Genomic DNA, 16,672 nt, shown 5'->3' with positions numbered 1-16,672 from the left:
TGTACGTCCCGCTAACAAAGAGTAGCCACGAGCAGACACAAGCTCGCGAGCATGCACTCACTCGCCACTGCGGCGAAGGCGGCGCTGCGAAGGACAGCACTGCATTTACACCAACTCATCGCGACGCGCATGTAGCCTCGAACGTGCAACGCCGAAACAAGGCAGAGAGTTTGACTGAACCTGTACGTGCGTGGCAGGCCAAGCCCCATCCTCATATTCAGCAGCCTTGGTGCGACATTCGCGCAACATAACAAGTGTAGCCATCTCCGTTCTTCCCCCTTCGCCGTCTGGCAATCTTATCAGCAGGCGAGCCCAGCTAAATAGCTGCTCGTTTACGAGCCCGATCCGCGCTCTCCTGCTGCCGCGTCGGCTGCTTGAAGCCCCACACCACACGCCGGCGCGCTCTACGCTGCATCTGCCGCCCGCGCGCCCGCCTGAAGTCGCCGAGAGCGCGAGGCGAAACGCGAATTTTCAGGCGATCTTTCCAGTGGCGACTGGTCACTAGCACCGCGCTCTGCCGCCGCTGACAGGCAGATAAGACCCACAAGAGCATTAGCTGGCTGCGTAGAGGAGAAGGCGGAGGACATGCGCTCGCTGGACGACTTCCACGTGCAGGTACAGCAGCAGCAGCAGGCCGCGGCGCGCCGACGGAAGTCGCGCGCCACGTCCGGGAGCTCGTCGCCCGCCAAGTCGCCGCTGGCTGCGCGGCGGCGGCTGCGCTCCAAGGAGCAGGAGGACGTGGGCGCGCCCGCCGTGTGGATCGCGCCCGACTGGGCCACGCACCCGGTCATCGAGAGCTTCTACGGCCACGCGCGGCGCGCGCGCGCCAGCTCCTTCTACGAGGTCATGTGCTCGCCCATGAACGCCACGGCCACAACGACGCTGGGCGAGAGCTGCTGCGGTTACGCGGACGCCAAGACGACAAGTGACGACGAAGACGAGGGGAGACAACTCGCTGCAGCCACCAGTCGGACGCGCCGTCCGTTCGGCTCCTTCGCCTATTCCTGCACAACGGACACGAGCGAGGAGGTCCCCGGCGAGGGCCTCGGGCTGGGTGGCGAGAGCCCGCTGTACGACCGCCACGCGACGATGGGGGTCAGCAGCGCCAGCACCGACAATACCAGCAGCAGTAGCAACGCGTGCGCCTCCGGCTACGCCCAGTGGAACAGGATGCGGCGGACAATGAGTATCGGTGGAGGGCTGGTACCAGTCCCGCTGGACCACCACTTTGCAAATGATAGGGCGGGAGCTAGCTCCATGCTGGAGAACCCGCAGGGCGGAGGAGATCTAGGGCTTAGCCCCGCGGCGTCGTCCTCTGATCTCGACAGCTTGGACCGCCCACACTCCCCGCCGACGACGAGCAGGCTGCGCGCGAAACTACAGGAGAGCTTGCGGGACATGGACGATCGCATCGCGGAGGAGCACAAGAGGTTGAACCAAGCACGACGCGTGACCAAGAAGGCACCAGTGAAGGAACCTGCTGGCTCAGCCAATGCCATGTGGAGCTTGCTTTGTGGAGCACGGACGGGGGAAGCGTCGCAGGCTGATGGATTGACTTTCTTGACGGATAAACTGGGCGTGGCTGTCTCGCACCGCGCGTTGAACCAGTTGAAGCGCCACCGCCGTCACGTGCGTGGCATCTTGCAAATCGTGACTGCACACAACCCCGACTTGGAGTTGACCGAGCGGCAGCTCGACTCGTTCGAAGCGGCCGAGGCCATGCTGGCGAACGATATCAAGTACTGCGTGCTAAACCAGCAGCACAAGTTGCTATCAACCAGCGTGACGCAGCGGAGACGCGCGCTTGCTCAGGCGAAACTTCACAACGGAAATGACTGTTTCGAGAAGCCTCATGTGAAGAGTGTAATGTTGTCCAAGCTGCTGGAGGCTGTGAGCTGGTATAGATTGGTACAGCGTAATGCCCGCGAGGAGTCAGCGTCAAGCTCTGTTGGCGCCGTGTCGGCTCCAGCATCCACAGCGTCGTCTGCCCCCAGCTCAGGAGGCCTTCAGGAACTTCAGGTGGAAAAGATTCTGGATGTCCTTGCAGGTGAGGAGTTCTACTCGGACTTCAACGAGCTGATGTGTCAGCCAGACTGGTGGGAGATTGCCCAGGCCCACTTTGAAAACCTCATCTTCTCGTCCAAGAACTCGCGCATTTGCCAGTGGGTATTACAGCTTTCGAAAGATGTTGCGGCTGTGAGCTACGAAGAATTGGAGGAGAACGAGAGTGGTGGATTACGCTCACGAACAGGCTCACAGGCAGGTGTCAATGGGAACCAGAACCATGCGTCATGGACGCAGGATCCGCCACCTGAGCAGATCCTCGACTTTCTTGAGCGGTTGACCATGCGAGTGCGCCGTGAGTTTGATGTACCGTCGGACGTCAGCAAGAGTCTGCACGGGTTCATTCAGCGCACCGTATTCCCGCGCATTGCTGTTCTTTGCTTTAACCAGCGAGCGACTCGTGACTGCCAAAGGAAAGATAAACTATGGCGAAAGAAGTGCGCGGAGTTGGGTGGCCTACCCATGGAAAACCTAGGCGTATCACCCGATCTTGTGGCCAAGATCCGCTCCAAGTTGCCCAGTTATTGTATTCGGTCGCATGGCAATGGCGGCAACAGTCCAAGCCAACGGCGAGTTTTCCTCGTTCGCGCCATCGAGGCGTTCAACAGCATGGAAAGTGTTGTACCGTGTGACCTGCTGGACGAGCTCATGCATGGCGTCGTGATTCTTCACCACGAGGCGGCGCTTGTGCTAGGCACCACCCAGTTCTCGGTGGAGACGTTCTTCCCGTTGCTGGCGTATGTCTTGGTGCACTGCCGCCTGCCTACCATCCACGCACAACTTCATCTCCTGGAGAATTTCGCCATCACTGCCGACAACGCGAACGGCGAGGAGTCGTACTACGTTTACTGCGTGCATGCAGCGGTCGAGTACGTCTGCAACACGGCTGGGCTTGGGACGACTCCCAATCCCGCAGGTCCAATGAGTACAGCTTCCAGCACAGTATCAACACCAGGTGGCTCCGGCCTCACCTCCGTCATGCCCATGGGCAGCGTCTCGCCGCCTAAGAACCACACCGCGTTCTCGTTGGAAGCCGAACTGGAGGCGGAACTGGAAGTGAAAGTGGCTGGCCAGCCCAGCAATTACAGGAACCGCGGTGTGGAGCAGCCCGAAGATACTGGAACGCCTGCAAGCAACTGAAGCAGCCACCGACCACACCACAGCCTGACAGAAGACAACGAACGCAGTTAGCTAGCCGTGCGATGCACAATATCCTTTTATTTATGTGGCGTGTAGCAAACAGAACGCGCGGGTAGCACCGCGGGGGATGACGAAGCAAGTCGCTGCGCTCCCGCCCCTTGAATCTAAATAAACGCACACCCGGCCGCAGTGTACTTACCCCATCGATCTGTCTTCCAACACCAGCAAGAGAGAGAGAGGCACCACCACCTTAGTGCGGCTTGGGTACGTGGCCGTCGACGTAGAAGTTGCGCGTGGCCTTGGGCAGCGTCACGGTCGTGCCCTCGAAGCCCTCGTCCACGAACACCTGGCAGCCTAATCTGGACGTGTGCGTGAGCCCGAAGGCCATGTCCAGCATGTCCTCCTCGTCCTCGCAGGCCTCCTCCAGCTCGTCGAACACGGGGTCCTCCAGGATCACGTGGCACGTGGAGCAGGCCATGGACGACTCGCACGCCCCTTCGAGGTCGATGTCGTTGGCGTGGGCCACGTCCAGGATGGACATGCCCGTCTTGGCCTCCACCTCCTTGATGGAGTCGTCGCGCAGCCTGAACTTGAGGTGCACCCTGGAAGGATGAAGTTCAAGCAATGGGAGGAATGATACACGAGTTAGTGACGCCTCGTTTTCTAGCGGAATCATGATCGTTGTGCGTACGTCGGATTGGCTGCGAACTTGGACATGTCGCCGTGCAGCGCGGTGGCCGACGCGTGGAAGAGGCGCGGGGCGCGACCGCACGCCGCGCGCGCCGGGAGGAGACGCTGGCCGAGCACGCGGAGCATTTGCACTGAAGCTGCTGGAAATGTGTGGGCGAAGAGCTCCGATAGCAAAGTTACCGGGAATGGTTGTATCCGATGGTAATATTCCCGTATACATTTACCCTAACCCGCGTCGTTTAACACGAGTTTTTATCCAATCAGTGGAGTTAAAAAAGTATCCATCTTGACTTCAACGTAAGTTAAGATAGCAAGTCACTCATCATGGCAGCCCAGCCACGCCTCGACCTCGGGGTCGCACTTGTCGCCCACTCCCCTGGCAATTTGAAGCCGCCGCATCTTCTCGTACTCGCCGAACACGTCGCAATGCACCACCTGCATGCGCCCATTGTAGCAGATGCCGCGAGTTCCATTCAGGTAGCACTCCCGGTACAGTACCCCTTGACACACTCCGTCTGTGGACTGCAACGACGGTTCCGACGCCTCCAAGTCCTGCGTGATGTTCGTACCGCATAGAAACCCGTCGATGCGATCCACCACCTCCAGGTCTTCAGCTGGGATCCGGTCGCTCACGCATTGCACCGCCGGCTCGTTCGCTCGAGACAGGCACTGGAAGTTGGTGAGGTCGCAGTAGCCCGTGGCCCACCCGTTGCAGCAGATTTCGTTGCGTCGGAAGATGGCAAAGTTCTTGAGACTCGTGAGGCCAATGAGAGATGGTAGGCGCTTCACGTGGATGGCGTCCGCGATGTAAAGGGTGGTAAGACCGGAGAGATCGTCGAGGTTGGGCAGCTCCTCCAGTCCACGCACGATAGACATCACGAGCGTCGATAGACTGTGAAGACCCTTGAGTGACGGATACTCGGTTAAACCAGACGCTCCACCCGTGCGGATGAAGCGTAGGCTGTGCATGTCGGTGAAAAGATCAGGCGGTAGGTACTGCAAGCTTGAATGCAAGAAGTCGTTTTCGACGTGCCTAATGAGGAGGAAGGGTGGTGGACCAAGTTAGGCCATTCATGCAGTTCGTAGGATAGAGCCACGGTACTTACATGTACTGTAAGTGGGTGAATTCCTTGGCCCATTCAGGAAATCGCCGCGTCTTCGTGTAGATGAGGATGCTGTGTGAATACAGACACACGTTTAGACTCGTATCAACCTCGACGAACTGCAATTCGATGGCACAAGCGTACAGATCCTTTAGGTTTGTACACTGGCGCAGCGCCTCGGGAAGCTCAGGCAACGCTCGATTGATGATTTGTACGGTTTGTAAATGCCCATTCGATGCCAGCGCACTCAGAGAATCCGTCACGTCGGGGGCATTAATCCACGCGTCGTAGGTTTTCGGCGCCAGTTCGCGATCGATGAAGACAATACAGGGACAAGTCGATTTCTGACCCCACTCCCAGCGATACGAATACACTGGACAATGTGTGTATGGGGAGCAGTTGGTGATGCTCGTTGACAGAGCGAGTGCTGTGTAGATAGCAATTCCCACACTGCAGCAGATGAATACGATGCCACCAATCATGGTATGCACTCTCGAGTGTGGATGGGCGTGAGCCTTGGCACCGTTCTTCTCTTCTCGCCGAGCGCGGTTGGCAAGTATAAGGTGTGCAATGACCTTCTTCCACTTGTAAATGCCCAAAAGGTTCAAGAAACACTTGACCAGGATGTATTCTCCGCCCGTGATCTGCAAGTTCGCGAGGCTCGTTTTGGCCATTTGGACCTGGATTGGGTCAGCAAATAATCGTGCGATCCGGTCGAAGCTGCCTGGGGTTAAAGTCTCCTCTCGGGTGGCGAAGTTCGCCCGCTCCATGTTGAAATTGTAGTACGAGTAGAGCAGCATTACGATGGGGGCGAATACTGCAAAAAAGAGGTCAAATCTGCAGCATACGCACATTAGCTGGCACCCGGTGCTTCAATATCCAACGTGAATCTATGTAGTACTCACAGATAAAACACTCGAGCAACCACAAGCATCGGATCGGGCTTATTCCGCTGGAATCTGTAGAATGAGATAAGCCAGTTGAACCCCAGCGGCAGCACGTAGAAAAAGATAATCGGCAATGGAAATCCCTTGCTCAGATACCCCGACAGGCTCATGGTCTGGAAAATCAGCTTTGGGAAGTCCAGCAACGCGTCCTAGCCACGTAAACGATGTGTAAGTATTCACACTCAACTCTGTCTACGAAGTTAAACGTACGTAGTAGCGGTGATATATCCCCTCCATGCTGGTGAAGTCGAATATCAACTTGCTGGCCGTACGTGAGCCAAATGACGAAGTACGCGAGCTAATCGACGAGGTCTGGGGGGTTTGGGAGCTGGATAGTGAACTTCGGTTCACTTTCATTCCCAAGTTTTCGAATGATCTCTTCTTTGGCGGAGTAGTCACAACCGCGGCTGGTGTCTGGTATGGTGTGCGTCTCGTTTGGGCCTGGATACGCTTCAATAGTGGCAGCAACTTTTGCATCACATGATACGATAGCGATTTTGGATTCGGAGCTTGAGCCAGGTTGTTGACAGTGGTTTCACTGTTGTACGAGAGCATGAAGACGATCAGCCAGAGGTACAAGCAGGCGAACACCGATAGCATCAACGCAGACGTCACGACAATAGCTTGCGATGGCTTGGACATCAGCAGGAACTCGCCCTTGTCGAGACTTGCCGTGCCCATCAGGAAGTTCGCCATCCAGTTGGGCATTACTTGCGCCACTGTCATGTACACCATGGCGAGGAACGACAGCGTGAAAGCTAGAAGCATGACCAGTCCCAGCGTGCCGTAGACTTCGTAAAAGCACTCCTTGAAGTAAACGACTCGAATGGAAGACCGGACGCGACTGAGTTTGGCTTTTAGTGAAGATTTTCGTGAGATTGAGCTGACAGGCTGGACTTGAACGCTTGCAGCGGCGTGGCGTATGTTAGACAGAGAGTAAATAGTAGTCATGAGCTCACTCAAATGTGCTGCTAGACTGTGATCGGACGCTTGATCGAAAGACGTTCGGCGGTGGTTCACTTGTTCGGTCTGATCGGGGACTTGATCCCCTTCGGAGCTCGTCAGGCGAGTCGGTGGCAGCTCATGGTGATTCTTTCGGTGGTGTGCCTCCATTGCCGATTCGTCGCTACCGCAAGTTCAAAAGGTTTGGCAGACTGGGCTATGACCATCACACATAGACTTACCGCGCGAGGTCCTGGGCGCTGCCTGAAATACCCCACTCGTTGCCATTGTCCCGCTGCAGGTCAATCCTATTTTTGCTAGAAACTGCACTTCATTGTTTTGCTTGTTCCCAAAAGTTACTCGACGTCCGCCATGGTCTAACCTCGATCCATCAATAAAATTATCTCGAAGTTAGCGTGGCTAACTCATGAGTTCATGGTGAATACAACCTATGGATATGAATACTAGTACTACTACCATTTTGTCGAGCAAGGTAACAATGATGCAGAGGCTTTTACTCCGAATTCACGTTTAGTTTGAAGTTACGCGTAGTCATCAACTTCATCAGAACCTCGTCTACATGTACTCTAGACAAACATGTTGACGGACGAGTACGCCGTAGCGTACGTCATCGGCCAGGTAGCCCAGTCCACATCGAACAGAAGTGCCGACTGGCACGAGCTGCCCAGACTCGCCACCTTGATGTACGCGGGTTCCCAGTAGTAGATACCAGCGCCCAGACCATTCGGCAGGCCTTCGAGCACCTCCTTGATGGCGTTCACCCACTGGACTTGACCCTCGGGGCTCACCGGGTAGTCCGCGCTCAGTGAGACGTTCTCGCACGCCACGGGCCAGTTGGTCTCGGCAACGTAGAGCGGCTTATCGTAGTCCTTAGCGACTTGAGTCAGCGACGAGTTGAGCGCGTCGATCGTGGCCTCCACCCCGTAGAACGGGTAGAAGGAGAACCCGAAGACGTCCACGTCGTCGGGGGTCACGGTACCGTTGGCGAACAGACCCGTGAAGAACTTGGTCACGTAGTCGTAGTCCCATCCGTTGTCGACGTGGATCATGATCTGCGGCTGCTTGGTGCCCTGCGCCACGGCGTCCGTCACGCCCAGACGCGCGGCCTTCCAGAGCGTAGCGAAGTCGTTGTAGTTGTCCGTGTCGAGTTTGCCGGTCGGCCAGAGGAAGCCGATAGTGATCTCGTTGCCCAGCGATAGGATCTCGAGGTCGATGCCGCCGTCCGTGAAGGCCTGGAGCGTCGTCGTCACGTAGGCCTGCAGGTCGGCGGCCAGCGTCTCCACGGACGAGTTGTCCCAGGCTGCAGGGATGTTCTGGTGGTGCGGGTCGGCCCACGTGTCGGAGAAGTGCATGTCCAGGTAGATCTTGAACCCGGCCTTAGCGTACCGCTGGGCCTGGGCCAGCGTGTAGTTGAGGTCGTAGTCGCCGGCCGTCCAGATGCTGATACACAAAGAGGATATGGTGAGCTTGTGGTTCGAGGTGACAGTGTTATTATGGGTGACGTACCGGAGACGCACAGCCTGCATGCCGCCACCTCCGAGGATGGTCTCGATGGTGGAGAAATTGCCCGAGGTGTCGATCCAGTGGGCGCCTTCGGCGGTCTCCATGATGGAGACGGAGGACAGGTCATGGCCATTGAGCAAAGCTGCGGAGGCCGAGTTGAGCACACCGGCAACGCAGGCGCCGGCGAAGAGAAGTGCCGTCTTGAGGAACATGCCGCTCGTGGTTCTTCTCTCTTGAGTGTGACGTGCGACTTGTGGCCGAGAGTGGAAAATGGGGAATGAGATCCCTGTCATCGGGAATGGAATGGGTAGTGGACTGGTGTTCGTAATTGAGAGGAAGGATGGGTGCAGCAGGCAGCGGTAGAAATGCAGCCTGACTCGCCAAGAGTTGTTTACGAAGGCCTGATCGGAGGTCCGAGTACGAGTAGTACCTCAACACACTGTCCAAGCATCGCCTTGAACTTCGGGGCAGCAGAAACTTCAATCTGCACTGTTCGAACGCAACGCTGCTGTAGACGACGCAAGATCTAACCAGACCGCTTGGTTGAAGATCTCGCTTCAAGGCCAACGCGCAAAGCGCTCTGGCTGAAGTATCATACGACTGGCGCATTTGGTGACGGCTTCTGCAACCTGTGAGGCCCGTTTGTTGACGCGTGCTGCTGTTGCGAGGCGCGTGCTCAGCAGCACGGTGCTGCCATCACTGCTGCACTGCACGTTGAAGACAACCGACCAAAAGACGACCCACATTTTCAAATCAACCATGATCGCATCGCTCACGTTGGCTATGCGTACGGTATGTTTCGAATCGCCTCTGTATATGTAGGTTGGGGGCAAGACAACACTCAACCAGCAAAACTCAATGCAATTCACGGTTTGGTTAACAACGATCCAGGGCCAAACGCCCGATGCTCAAACCTCAAAGCTAAGCAAACATGTACACGGACGAGAGCGCTGTGGCGTACGTCACGGGCCAGTTGGCCCAGTTGACGCTGAAGAGCAGCGCGGACTCGCACGAGCTGCCCAGACCCGCCACCGACAGGTATCCAGGCTCCCAGTAGAAAATACCGGCGCCCAAACTGTTGGGCAGGCCATTGAGCACGCCCATGATGGCGACTACCCACTCCCGCTGGCCCTTGGCGTTGATCGGGTACGAGGCGCTGAGCATGACCTTGGTGCACTCCGTGGGCCAGTCGGTCTCGGCGATGTAGATGGGCTTCTTGTACGTGTTGGCGATCTGGGTCAACGACGACGTGAGCGCCGAGATCGTGGCCGCCGTGTTGTAGAACGGGTAGAACGAGAACCCGAACACGTCCACGTCGCTGGTAGACACCGTGCCGGTCGCGAAGAGCCCACTGAAGAAGCTCGACACGGTCGTGTACTTCCAGCCGTTGTCGATGTGGATCATGACCTTGGGCTTGGGCGTGCCGGTGGCCACGGCGTCGTTCACGCCCTGACGCGCCGCCTTCCAGAGCGTGGCGAAGTTGGCGTAGTTGCCCGACGAGATCTTGCCGGTCGGCCACATGAAGCCGTAGGTGATCTCGTTGCCGAGCGACACGATGTCGAGCGTCACGCCGGCGGCGGTGAACGACTTGAGTGTGGATGACACGTAGGCCCTGGCGCTGGCGGCCAGCGTGGTGACCGACGCGGCGTTGAAGGACGTGGGCGTGGCCTGCTTGGTGGGGTCGGCCCACGTGTCGGAGAAGTGCATGTCGAGGTAGATCTTGTAGCCCGCCTTGGAGAAGCGCTTGGCCAGGGACAATGTGTAGCTCAAGTCGTACTGCCCGGCCGTCCAAAGGCTGCGGAGCAACAACAGTAACAGTAAGATGTCTGCGTAGAGTTATAGGATGGAAAAGAGGTTGGCGTACCGGAGTCGCACCGCGTTCATGCCGCCCTCGCCGAGGATCGTTTCGATGGTCGTCGTCTTGCCGGCGGTGGAGATCCACTTGGCGCCTTGGGAAGACTCCATCATAGCGACGGAGGAGAGATCGTGGCCCTTGGTCAGCGCTGCAGTGGTGGAGGGGGTGAAGACGCTGGCGACCAACGCCCCGACAACGAGCACCGCGGTCTTGAGGAACATGGTGCCGGTTGTTTTCCGATGGCTTGAACGACGTGTGAAGGAGGCTTGGAAATGGATAATGAATGAGCTGCCTTCGAGCACCTCGAGTGCACTTAGTGTTCGTAGATCAGAGACTCCTTGAAGGAGGGGGAGGAGACCATGGCGTCCACGACCACCACCGCCACAGAGTTGTTTAGTTTGCCTCGATCTGGTCCGATGGTGAAGCACCCGGTGCTACCACTCGCGCTTCCGGTCTTCAACGTGCCACGTGCCACCGACGCTTTTCGGTAGTTTCTCTGCTTGGTTGAAGTCGTTGACGGTGCAAAGCGTCCTGGCACAGTGAGCAACGGGATGTATGACGATCAACTTGAATTTCACGGCAACGATACATGAAAATGACTCCAGCTTCGTCACCATGTTCAATCACCACGCCAGGGCACCCGAGAATGCAATACTTAGATTAATACTTCTAAACTGCGGGCAAAAATTAATCATTGCATTATTGCCATTAATTGCTGCCAATTCGTGCACGAACCTGCTCCACCGTGTTGACGTCCCACAAGTCGCGGTTGTACTGCAGACACATCAGCATCTCGAGCATGGTGGGGGAGAGACTCTTCCGCACGTCTGTGAGCACCAGCTTCGCCGCCGAAAAAAAGCGCTCGCATTCGTTGGACGTCGGCGGCACGTAGGCAACGTCCACGTATTGCGAGCGCCTCGGTGCCTTCCTCTTCTTGAACACCGCCTTGACGATAGAGCTGTTGCCGTCCTCCCGCGCTGGTGCCCTTTCAAGGGTCGTCAATCTAAACTCGGCACACGCCGACCGTTCCGCGGCCGTCAACGCCTCTTCGCGCTGAAGCTTGACGAGGCCCAGTTCTAAATGCGGGTTGTTGACGATCGGAGCCGTTGCGGCCAGTCGTGACTTGAGTGCAGGGGACTCCTTCACGACCTGTTCAAATAGACGGCGCGCAGCAGACAAAGTTAGCGTAGACCTCTGTAGCTCTTTTGTGACTACCTCGAACTTCTCCAGGTCCTTCTCCAACGCCTTGGCTCGGCGCGCCGCAGCAAAAGCGGCTGTACTTCGTACTTGACCAGAAGGTCATGGCCCAGCTTGATTATGGCGGGCTGGAGCTTCACATAGCGCGCCACCATCTCGTACGTGCTCGACCACCTGGTGTCGTTCCTCAACAGAGGCGACAGATGGGAGACGCGGCGAAGCAGAGCGCGGCCCTTGATCGTCCGGAGCTTGGTCATCAGCGCGTGCACCTTCGCAATGAGCTCGTCCTCTGTCTTGAGGAAGTCCTTCACCGCCAAATTGAATCTGTGGCTAGCACATCCAATGAAGGGGATAGCCCCTTCATTCCGGCCGATGCATTGGTTCACAGAGCAGTTGTCTCCCACCATGAACTTCACCGCGATCCAGGGCTTGTTATAGCGAGACAACGTGTCAGCGATCAGGTCGTACTGACTCTGCGCACCCATGTCTTCCTCGACCTCTACTGGAGCGAATGTTAACAGCACGAAGCGGCGCGATGAGCACTCGAGATCGTCATAGTACTCGTTGTCAGCGCCGCCACCGGTAATACCGGTACTGTCGCTGCCGAATACCGCGAATATCGCGATGTAGTGACGACCACCACTGGTCCACCCGTCTAGAACGAGGCCGAACGATGCAGGGCGCTCGCGAGCGACGCGCAGCTCTAGCAGCTTGAAAATCAGCACGATGTACTTGGAGAGGGTGTCCTCCGACACGAGAGAGATGGAGGCGTTGAGGCGCGTGAGCCGCCGCTCTACGAACGCAAACGGGAGGCGGTCGCAGACGACCCACTCGAGCCAGTGGTATAGGTCCCTGGTCCGTGTGCTGACGAGATGTAGGCGCAGCGGGTTCTGGCGGCGTGACGCCTCCTGGGCCTCTTGCTCGTAGTTGTCGTGGTTGCGCCGCAGGTGGCTCAGCAGGTTCGTGTAGCCATTGCCCTTCTTGTACTGCTTGTCGCAGGATGTACACTTGTAGAAGCCGTTGCCGACATCAGTGAAAAGCATGGAGCAGATTTGGCTGCTCGTGAGGACCATGGTGGACACGTGGGGCGAGGGCTTGGGCGGTGAGGGGTGAAGAAAGCAAATTTGCTTCTGAAGGAGTCTCCACTGCGAGTGGTGCGGTGAAGTGGTGCCAGATCGGCGAGTGGTTGGTGGTGGACTCTTCGGCGGACACTGGTGGCTGCAACGAACTCCATCTGAGCAATTCAAATACGAATTGTGTGCAATTCAAAAATAAATTGAGGGTCTAAAATTAATCATTGAATTAAAGTATTCGAATGTATTTTTATGAGTATTATTTTTTCGGGTGCCCGCGGTAGACTTCGCCACCAGGGACCAAGCACCACACCGAGTCACGAGCGTTGAGAACCTGCGCGCCCCTTTCCGAGTCAACTGGCGGATGAAGTAGGCGAGCACCGCGGCGAGTCTCAAGGCTTGGCCCGTCCCAACGAAAACTTCGACTTCGATGTTGGTCGCTCAACATCATTTGAGCAACGGACGATGGAGTGCAAGGCCGCTTTGAAGGTGCGGTGGACGGCTGAGGAGGTGACCATGTTGGTCGAGGAGTGGGCAAAAGTGTGCTCCACCCCCGGCACCAAGGCACTGGCCGGTGAGCGGCGCAGCAAGGCCATCTTCGACCGCTACAACAGCCGCTGCATCCGCACGGGCCAGCTCCGGCGCTCTCCTGCCGCGGTGGACACTCAACGTAACCGGATGGTGCACTTCGCCAGGTTCGTGTCTGACTTCGACCGTAGTGAGCAGACCCAAGGAGGGCGTCTGTGGTTTGAGCTGTCCTGCGAAGAGCAGCTCAAGGTCGACATCCCGATGGAGTGGAGGCGCCAGATCACGACGTTCACGCCCGAGTCGTTCACTGTGTTCAAGGACACCGTTCTGCCCATGGAAGCGCAATTTGGCGGCTTCTTGAAGCGTACGAGAAGAGTCCCAAAGAGTGACAAGCCGCGCGTGAAAGTCCGTACCAAGCGCCAACGGTGCTGGTCGACGCAGGATGAGGTTCTACTGGCGGAGAAGTGGGGACAGTTCCTGACGCGTCACGGGCTTATGCTGGCGGAGTTCATGAAGATGGAGTACGACAGTCGAACGTACAGGCGTCTCGCGTGTCCCGGTCGATCGACCTTAACTTCGTGGAAGAAACTTCACGCGCTTGTGGCCTCTTGGGAGTTCATCAGCGCGTTTAACGCGCAGAACCAGCCTGGGTGGTTCGAGCTGGACGACGACGAGCAAGACTTCCTGCTGATGTGGGGGGAGTTGCCAGACAACTTCGAGGCGCTGGAGCAGGAAGTGTTCGACGCGATGGAGCAGGCCGCGCCGAAGTACTGGGGAGAGGTGAAGGTGGAGCCCAAGCTGAAGAACGAATCCGAACTCGTCGCCCCTTTGTCGCCCAAAGCCATCTCAACACCACTCCAAGACGGTCTGATACCGCCCAACCTCGTGCAGTTGGCTCTACTGTGCCCGGCGAACGTTGGGATCGGAGCGGATGCGTCTGCCACTTCCGACACTGCGCTTGATCAGTTGTTGCTAGAAGACGACGACTTGGACGGCGAATTCGAGGTGCTACAGCCAGCAGCGGTGGCTGTTCTGCCTTCCATGAACTATGCAGCCTTGACACCCGATACGCGTTTGATACCGAGTATCCAGGCAAGCGATAGCATTGAAGACGAAGGTGCGCCTAAAATGCAGCCGGTTGATCTGGAGCCGGCGGAGGTGACGCCTTGCACTAATGTAAGCGGTTCCCTTCTGTCGGCCGTGGAAAAACACAGGAAGGACGTACAGGAGGGGTTTCATCGCCTGTTAAACGTGTTGGAGCAAGAAGACGAACGCACTCTAGAATGCATCCGAACCATGCAACTTGATCACCGCGCGTGGACCAACAGAGCAGGTCTGCTCAAGCACATGGAGCTAGTCATGAGCCAGCAGAGCAACCGCTTGATGTCGGCGCTTCGCAACGCAGATGAGGTCTGCAGTCAGAATGGAGCTGAAGTCCGCTCATTGATGCAAGGGCTGCTGGGTGCTGGACTGGATCCACCGCGCAATGGCTCGACTGGACCGGATGTTGTGGCGCGCGTGGATCCAAGCGATGTTGTGCTGCACTGAAGGGGGCCGCGAGATGATCGTGTGAGGATTGAAGTACCGGTAGGATGGTGTCGTGCGTGGATAAGTATTTGTTTGCAAGGTCTAGGAGTAACGATAGAAATGGTGTACAAGAAGAGAGCCCGCTAGACTCGCATAACCAAAGTTAAAACAGACATGTAGCACTGGGGTTGTTCCGTGTGGATCAAAGTTACGGGCGTCGATCTTATTATATTGTAGCTTTCGCATCCGTGATTTCCAGTTGATCTCTGAGCTGACCCCCCCCAAATGCGGTTCGATGAACACCGCTAAGATGGGGATGATGTAGCCTAGAGCCATGAGCACCTAGATACAGACAGATACAGCATGGGTGTGAGTGGCAGTCAGCTGGTGTTTACTCTGACTTGGGATGATCGAGCCTTACACATCCTCAAAATGTACCATTTCGGGTTTTGACAGTGAACCATGTCTTCTCGCAGTCCGTTGCTCTGCGTTGTAGCGTTTACAGCTCTGCTGATGAACGAAGTGCAGGCGCTCACCAAGGGCCATGACTTGTCGTCCGTCCGGCTCGTGGAGAAGGAACAGGGAGCAGTTTGGTACAATACGAAGGGCAAGGGGACTCCAATCGAAGACATCCTCGGTTCTGGTGGCATGGACAGCGTCCGACTTCGGTACGTTCATCCCATGCTTCATAGCTTCAGGAAATCTTACCATTAACATGCTTTACAATTCGATTTAGTACCTGGACGAGCAGTGACTACGACCTCGACTACACGTTGGCCTTGGCCAAGCGCTTCTCCAAGGCGGGCTGGGCTACAAGATCTACCTCGACATGCACTTCTCCGACACGTGGGCCGACCCCACCAAGCAGGCCACGCCCACGTCCTTCAACGCCGCGTCGGTCACCACGCTGGCCGCCAGCGCCAGGGCCTACGTGTCATCCACACTCAAGTCGTTCACCGCCGCCGGCGTGACGCTCGACATCGTGTCGCTCGGCAACGAGATCACCTACGGCTTCATGTGGCCGACCGGCAAGATCTCGTCGGGCAACTACGCCAACTTCGCCACGCTCTGGAAGGCGGCGCGTCAGGGCGTGAACGACGCCGTGGCCGCCGGCACGCCCAAGCCCAAGGTCATGATCCACATCGACAACGGCTGGAAGTACACGACCGTGTCGAGCTTCTTCAGTGGGCTCTTCGCGACCGGCACGGTGTCTACCAGCGACGTGGACGTGTTCGGGTTCTCGTTCTACCCGATCTCGGCGCTCAACACCTCGCTGACACAAATTGCGGGTGAATACAACAAACCGCTCTACGTGGCGGAGACCGACTGGCCCTTGCGTGTGAGAACGTCTCGCTGAGTGCGGACTACCCCGTGAGCCCCGAGGGCCAAGTGCAGTGGGTGAAGGCTATTGAGGAAGTGCTTGAAGGATTGCCGAATGGTCTGGGCGCTGGTATTTACTACTGGGAACCCGCGTACATCAAGGTGGCGAGTCTGGGCAGCTCGTGCCAGTCGGCGCTTCTGTTCGATGTAGACTGGGGCAATGCGTCCCAGGCGAACGCTACTGCGCTCTCGTCCGTCGACATGTTTGCCTAGCCGAGAACGGTTCAACCGAGATGACTCTCAAATTTGGTTAGAGCTTCGAATCTACAGTAGAGAGCCTGGTGGTGAACGAACAAAACGTCGAGAGCTTGGTTTCGTTTAACTACTTGTCACCCGCAACTCTGGCTGGGAAGCTCAGTATATTCGCCATGAAAAAAAACAACTTCAAAGTTCTTGAAATCGTGATGTACATTGCTGGTTCTTGAAAAAAAACGTCGTATTCAATGTTTTAGAACCTCACCGTGGGGTCAACTCGTAGCACTATCGCGAGGACGAACCACAAACCAGTTCCGAAGGCCATTACTCGTAAGAACTGACTCGCCAGCTCGTGGCGTGTCTTCCGTAGCAGTCACCAGCTAATCCCGATCGAGTTTCGCTACATTTCCAGCTGGATGCCCGCTAGATCTCGCGGGTCATGTAAAGTATCGCCACCTGCCCGAGGTATCTTCCTTGAGTGTAAAATATCTCCAGGGTGCGGAAGTC

At 56.9% G+C, this 16,672-nt stretch overlaps 8 protein-coding genes across 8 annotated transcripts; 3 read left to right on the top strand and 5 right to left on the bottom strand.

Annotated features, from left to right (window-relative positions):
• Nucleotides 1–585: 585 nt before the first annotated feature.
• PHYSODRAFT_494016 (hypothetical protein) lies at nucleotides 586–3,204 on the top strand (the record flags this gene model as incomplete). Its single annotated transcript, XM_009526221.1, has 1 exon — nucleotides 586–3,204. One exon carries the CDS (start codon nucleotides 586–588, stop codon nucleotides 3,202–3,204), a length of 2,619 nt encoding a protein of 872 aa, XP_009524516.1.
• Nucleotides 3,205–3,454: 250 nt separating this feature from the next.
• Nucleotides 3,455–4,020, bottom strand: PHYSODRAFT_494192 (hypothetical protein; the record flags this gene model as incomplete). The annotated part of the gene is made up of 2 exons (XM_009526220.1): nucleotides 3,455–3,806; nucleotides 3,896–4,020. 2 exons carry the CDS (start codon nucleotides 4,018–4,020, stop codon nucleotides 3,455–3,457), a joined length of 477 nt encoding a protein of 158 aa, XP_009524515.1.
• A 189-nt stretch (nucleotides 4,021–4,209) lies between these two features.
• On the bottom strand, nucleotides 4,210–6,895 carry PHYSODRAFT_489278 (hypothetical protein; the record flags this gene model as incomplete). The annotated part of the gene is made up of 6 exons (XM_009526219.1): nucleotides 4,210–4,746; nucleotide 4,797; nucleotides 4,829–4,927; nucleotides 5,142–5,834; nucleotides 5,903–5,949; nucleotides 6,296–6,895. The coding sequence occupies 6 exons, from the start codon at nucleotides 6,893–6,895 to the stop codon at nucleotides 4,210–4,212; spliced, it is 1,977 nt and encodes a 658-aa protein (XP_009524514.1).
• A 507-nt stretch (nucleotides 6,896–7,402) lies between these two features.
• PHYSODRAFT_542669 (hypothetical protein) lies at nucleotides 7,403–8,622 on the bottom strand (the record flags this gene model as incomplete). Its single annotated transcript, XM_009526218.1, has 2 exons — nucleotides 7,403–8,347; nucleotides 8,414–8,622. 2 exons carry the CDS (start codon nucleotides 8,620–8,622, stop codon nucleotides 7,474–7,476), a joined length of 1,083 nt encoding a protein of 360 aa, XP_009524513.1. The 3' UTR covers nucleotides 7,403–7,473.
• Nucleotides 8,623–9,331: 709 nt separating this feature from the next.
• On the bottom strand, nucleotides 9,332–10,375 carry PHYSODRAFT_313851 (putative beta-galactosidase; the record flags this gene model as incomplete). The annotated part of the gene is made up of 2 exons (XM_009526217.1): nucleotides 9,332–10,205; nucleotides 10,275–10,375. 2 exons carry the CDS (start codon nucleotides 10,373–10,375, stop codon nucleotides 9,332–9,334), a joined length of 975 nt encoding a protein of 324 aa, XP_009524512.1.
• Nucleotides 10,376–10,973: 598 nt separating this feature from the next.
• On the bottom strand, nucleotides 10,974–12,535 carry PHYSODRAFT_247318 (hypothetical protein; the record flags this gene model as incomplete). Its single annotated transcript, XM_009526216.1, has 3 exons — nucleotides 10,974–11,414; nucleotides 11,481–11,544; nucleotides 11,625–12,535. The coding sequence occupies 3 exons, from the start codon at nucleotides 12,533–12,535 to the stop codon at nucleotides 10,974–10,976; spliced, it is 1,416 nt and encodes a 471-aa protein (XP_009524511.1).
• Nucleotides 12,536–13,000: 465 nt separating this feature from the next.
• On the top strand, nucleotides 13,001–14,611 carry PHYSODRAFT_299404 (hypothetical protein; the record flags this gene model as incomplete). The annotated part of the gene is made up of 1 exon (XM_009526215.1): nucleotides 13,001–14,611. One exon carries the CDS (start codon nucleotides 13,001–13,003, stop codon nucleotides 14,609–14,611), a length of 1,611 nt encoding a protein of 536 aa, XP_009524510.1.
• A 441-nt stretch (nucleotides 14,612–15,052) lies between these two features.
• PHYSODRAFT_329699 (beta-galactosidase) lies at nucleotides 15,053–16,183 on the top strand (the record flags this gene model as incomplete). Its single annotated transcript, XM_009526214.1, has 4 exons — nucleotides 15,053–15,258; nucleotides 15,327–15,340; nucleotides 15,379–15,902; nucleotides 15,935–16,183. The coding sequence occupies 4 exons, from the start codon at nucleotides 15,053–15,055 to the stop codon at nucleotides 16,181–16,183; spliced, it is 993 nt and encodes a 330-aa protein (XP_009524509.1).
• Nucleotides 16,184–16,672: the final 489 nt, after the last annotated feature.

Source organism: Phytophthora sojae (assembly GCF_000149755.1).
Source record: "Phytophthora sojae unplaced genomic scaffold PHYSOscaffold_3, whole genome shotgun sequence".
Lineage (NCBI taxonomy): Eukaryota > Oomycota > Peronosporomycetes > Peronosporales > Peronosporaceae > Phytophthora > Phytophthora sojae.
This window is presented reverse-complemented; position numbering and strand designations above follow the sequence as displayed.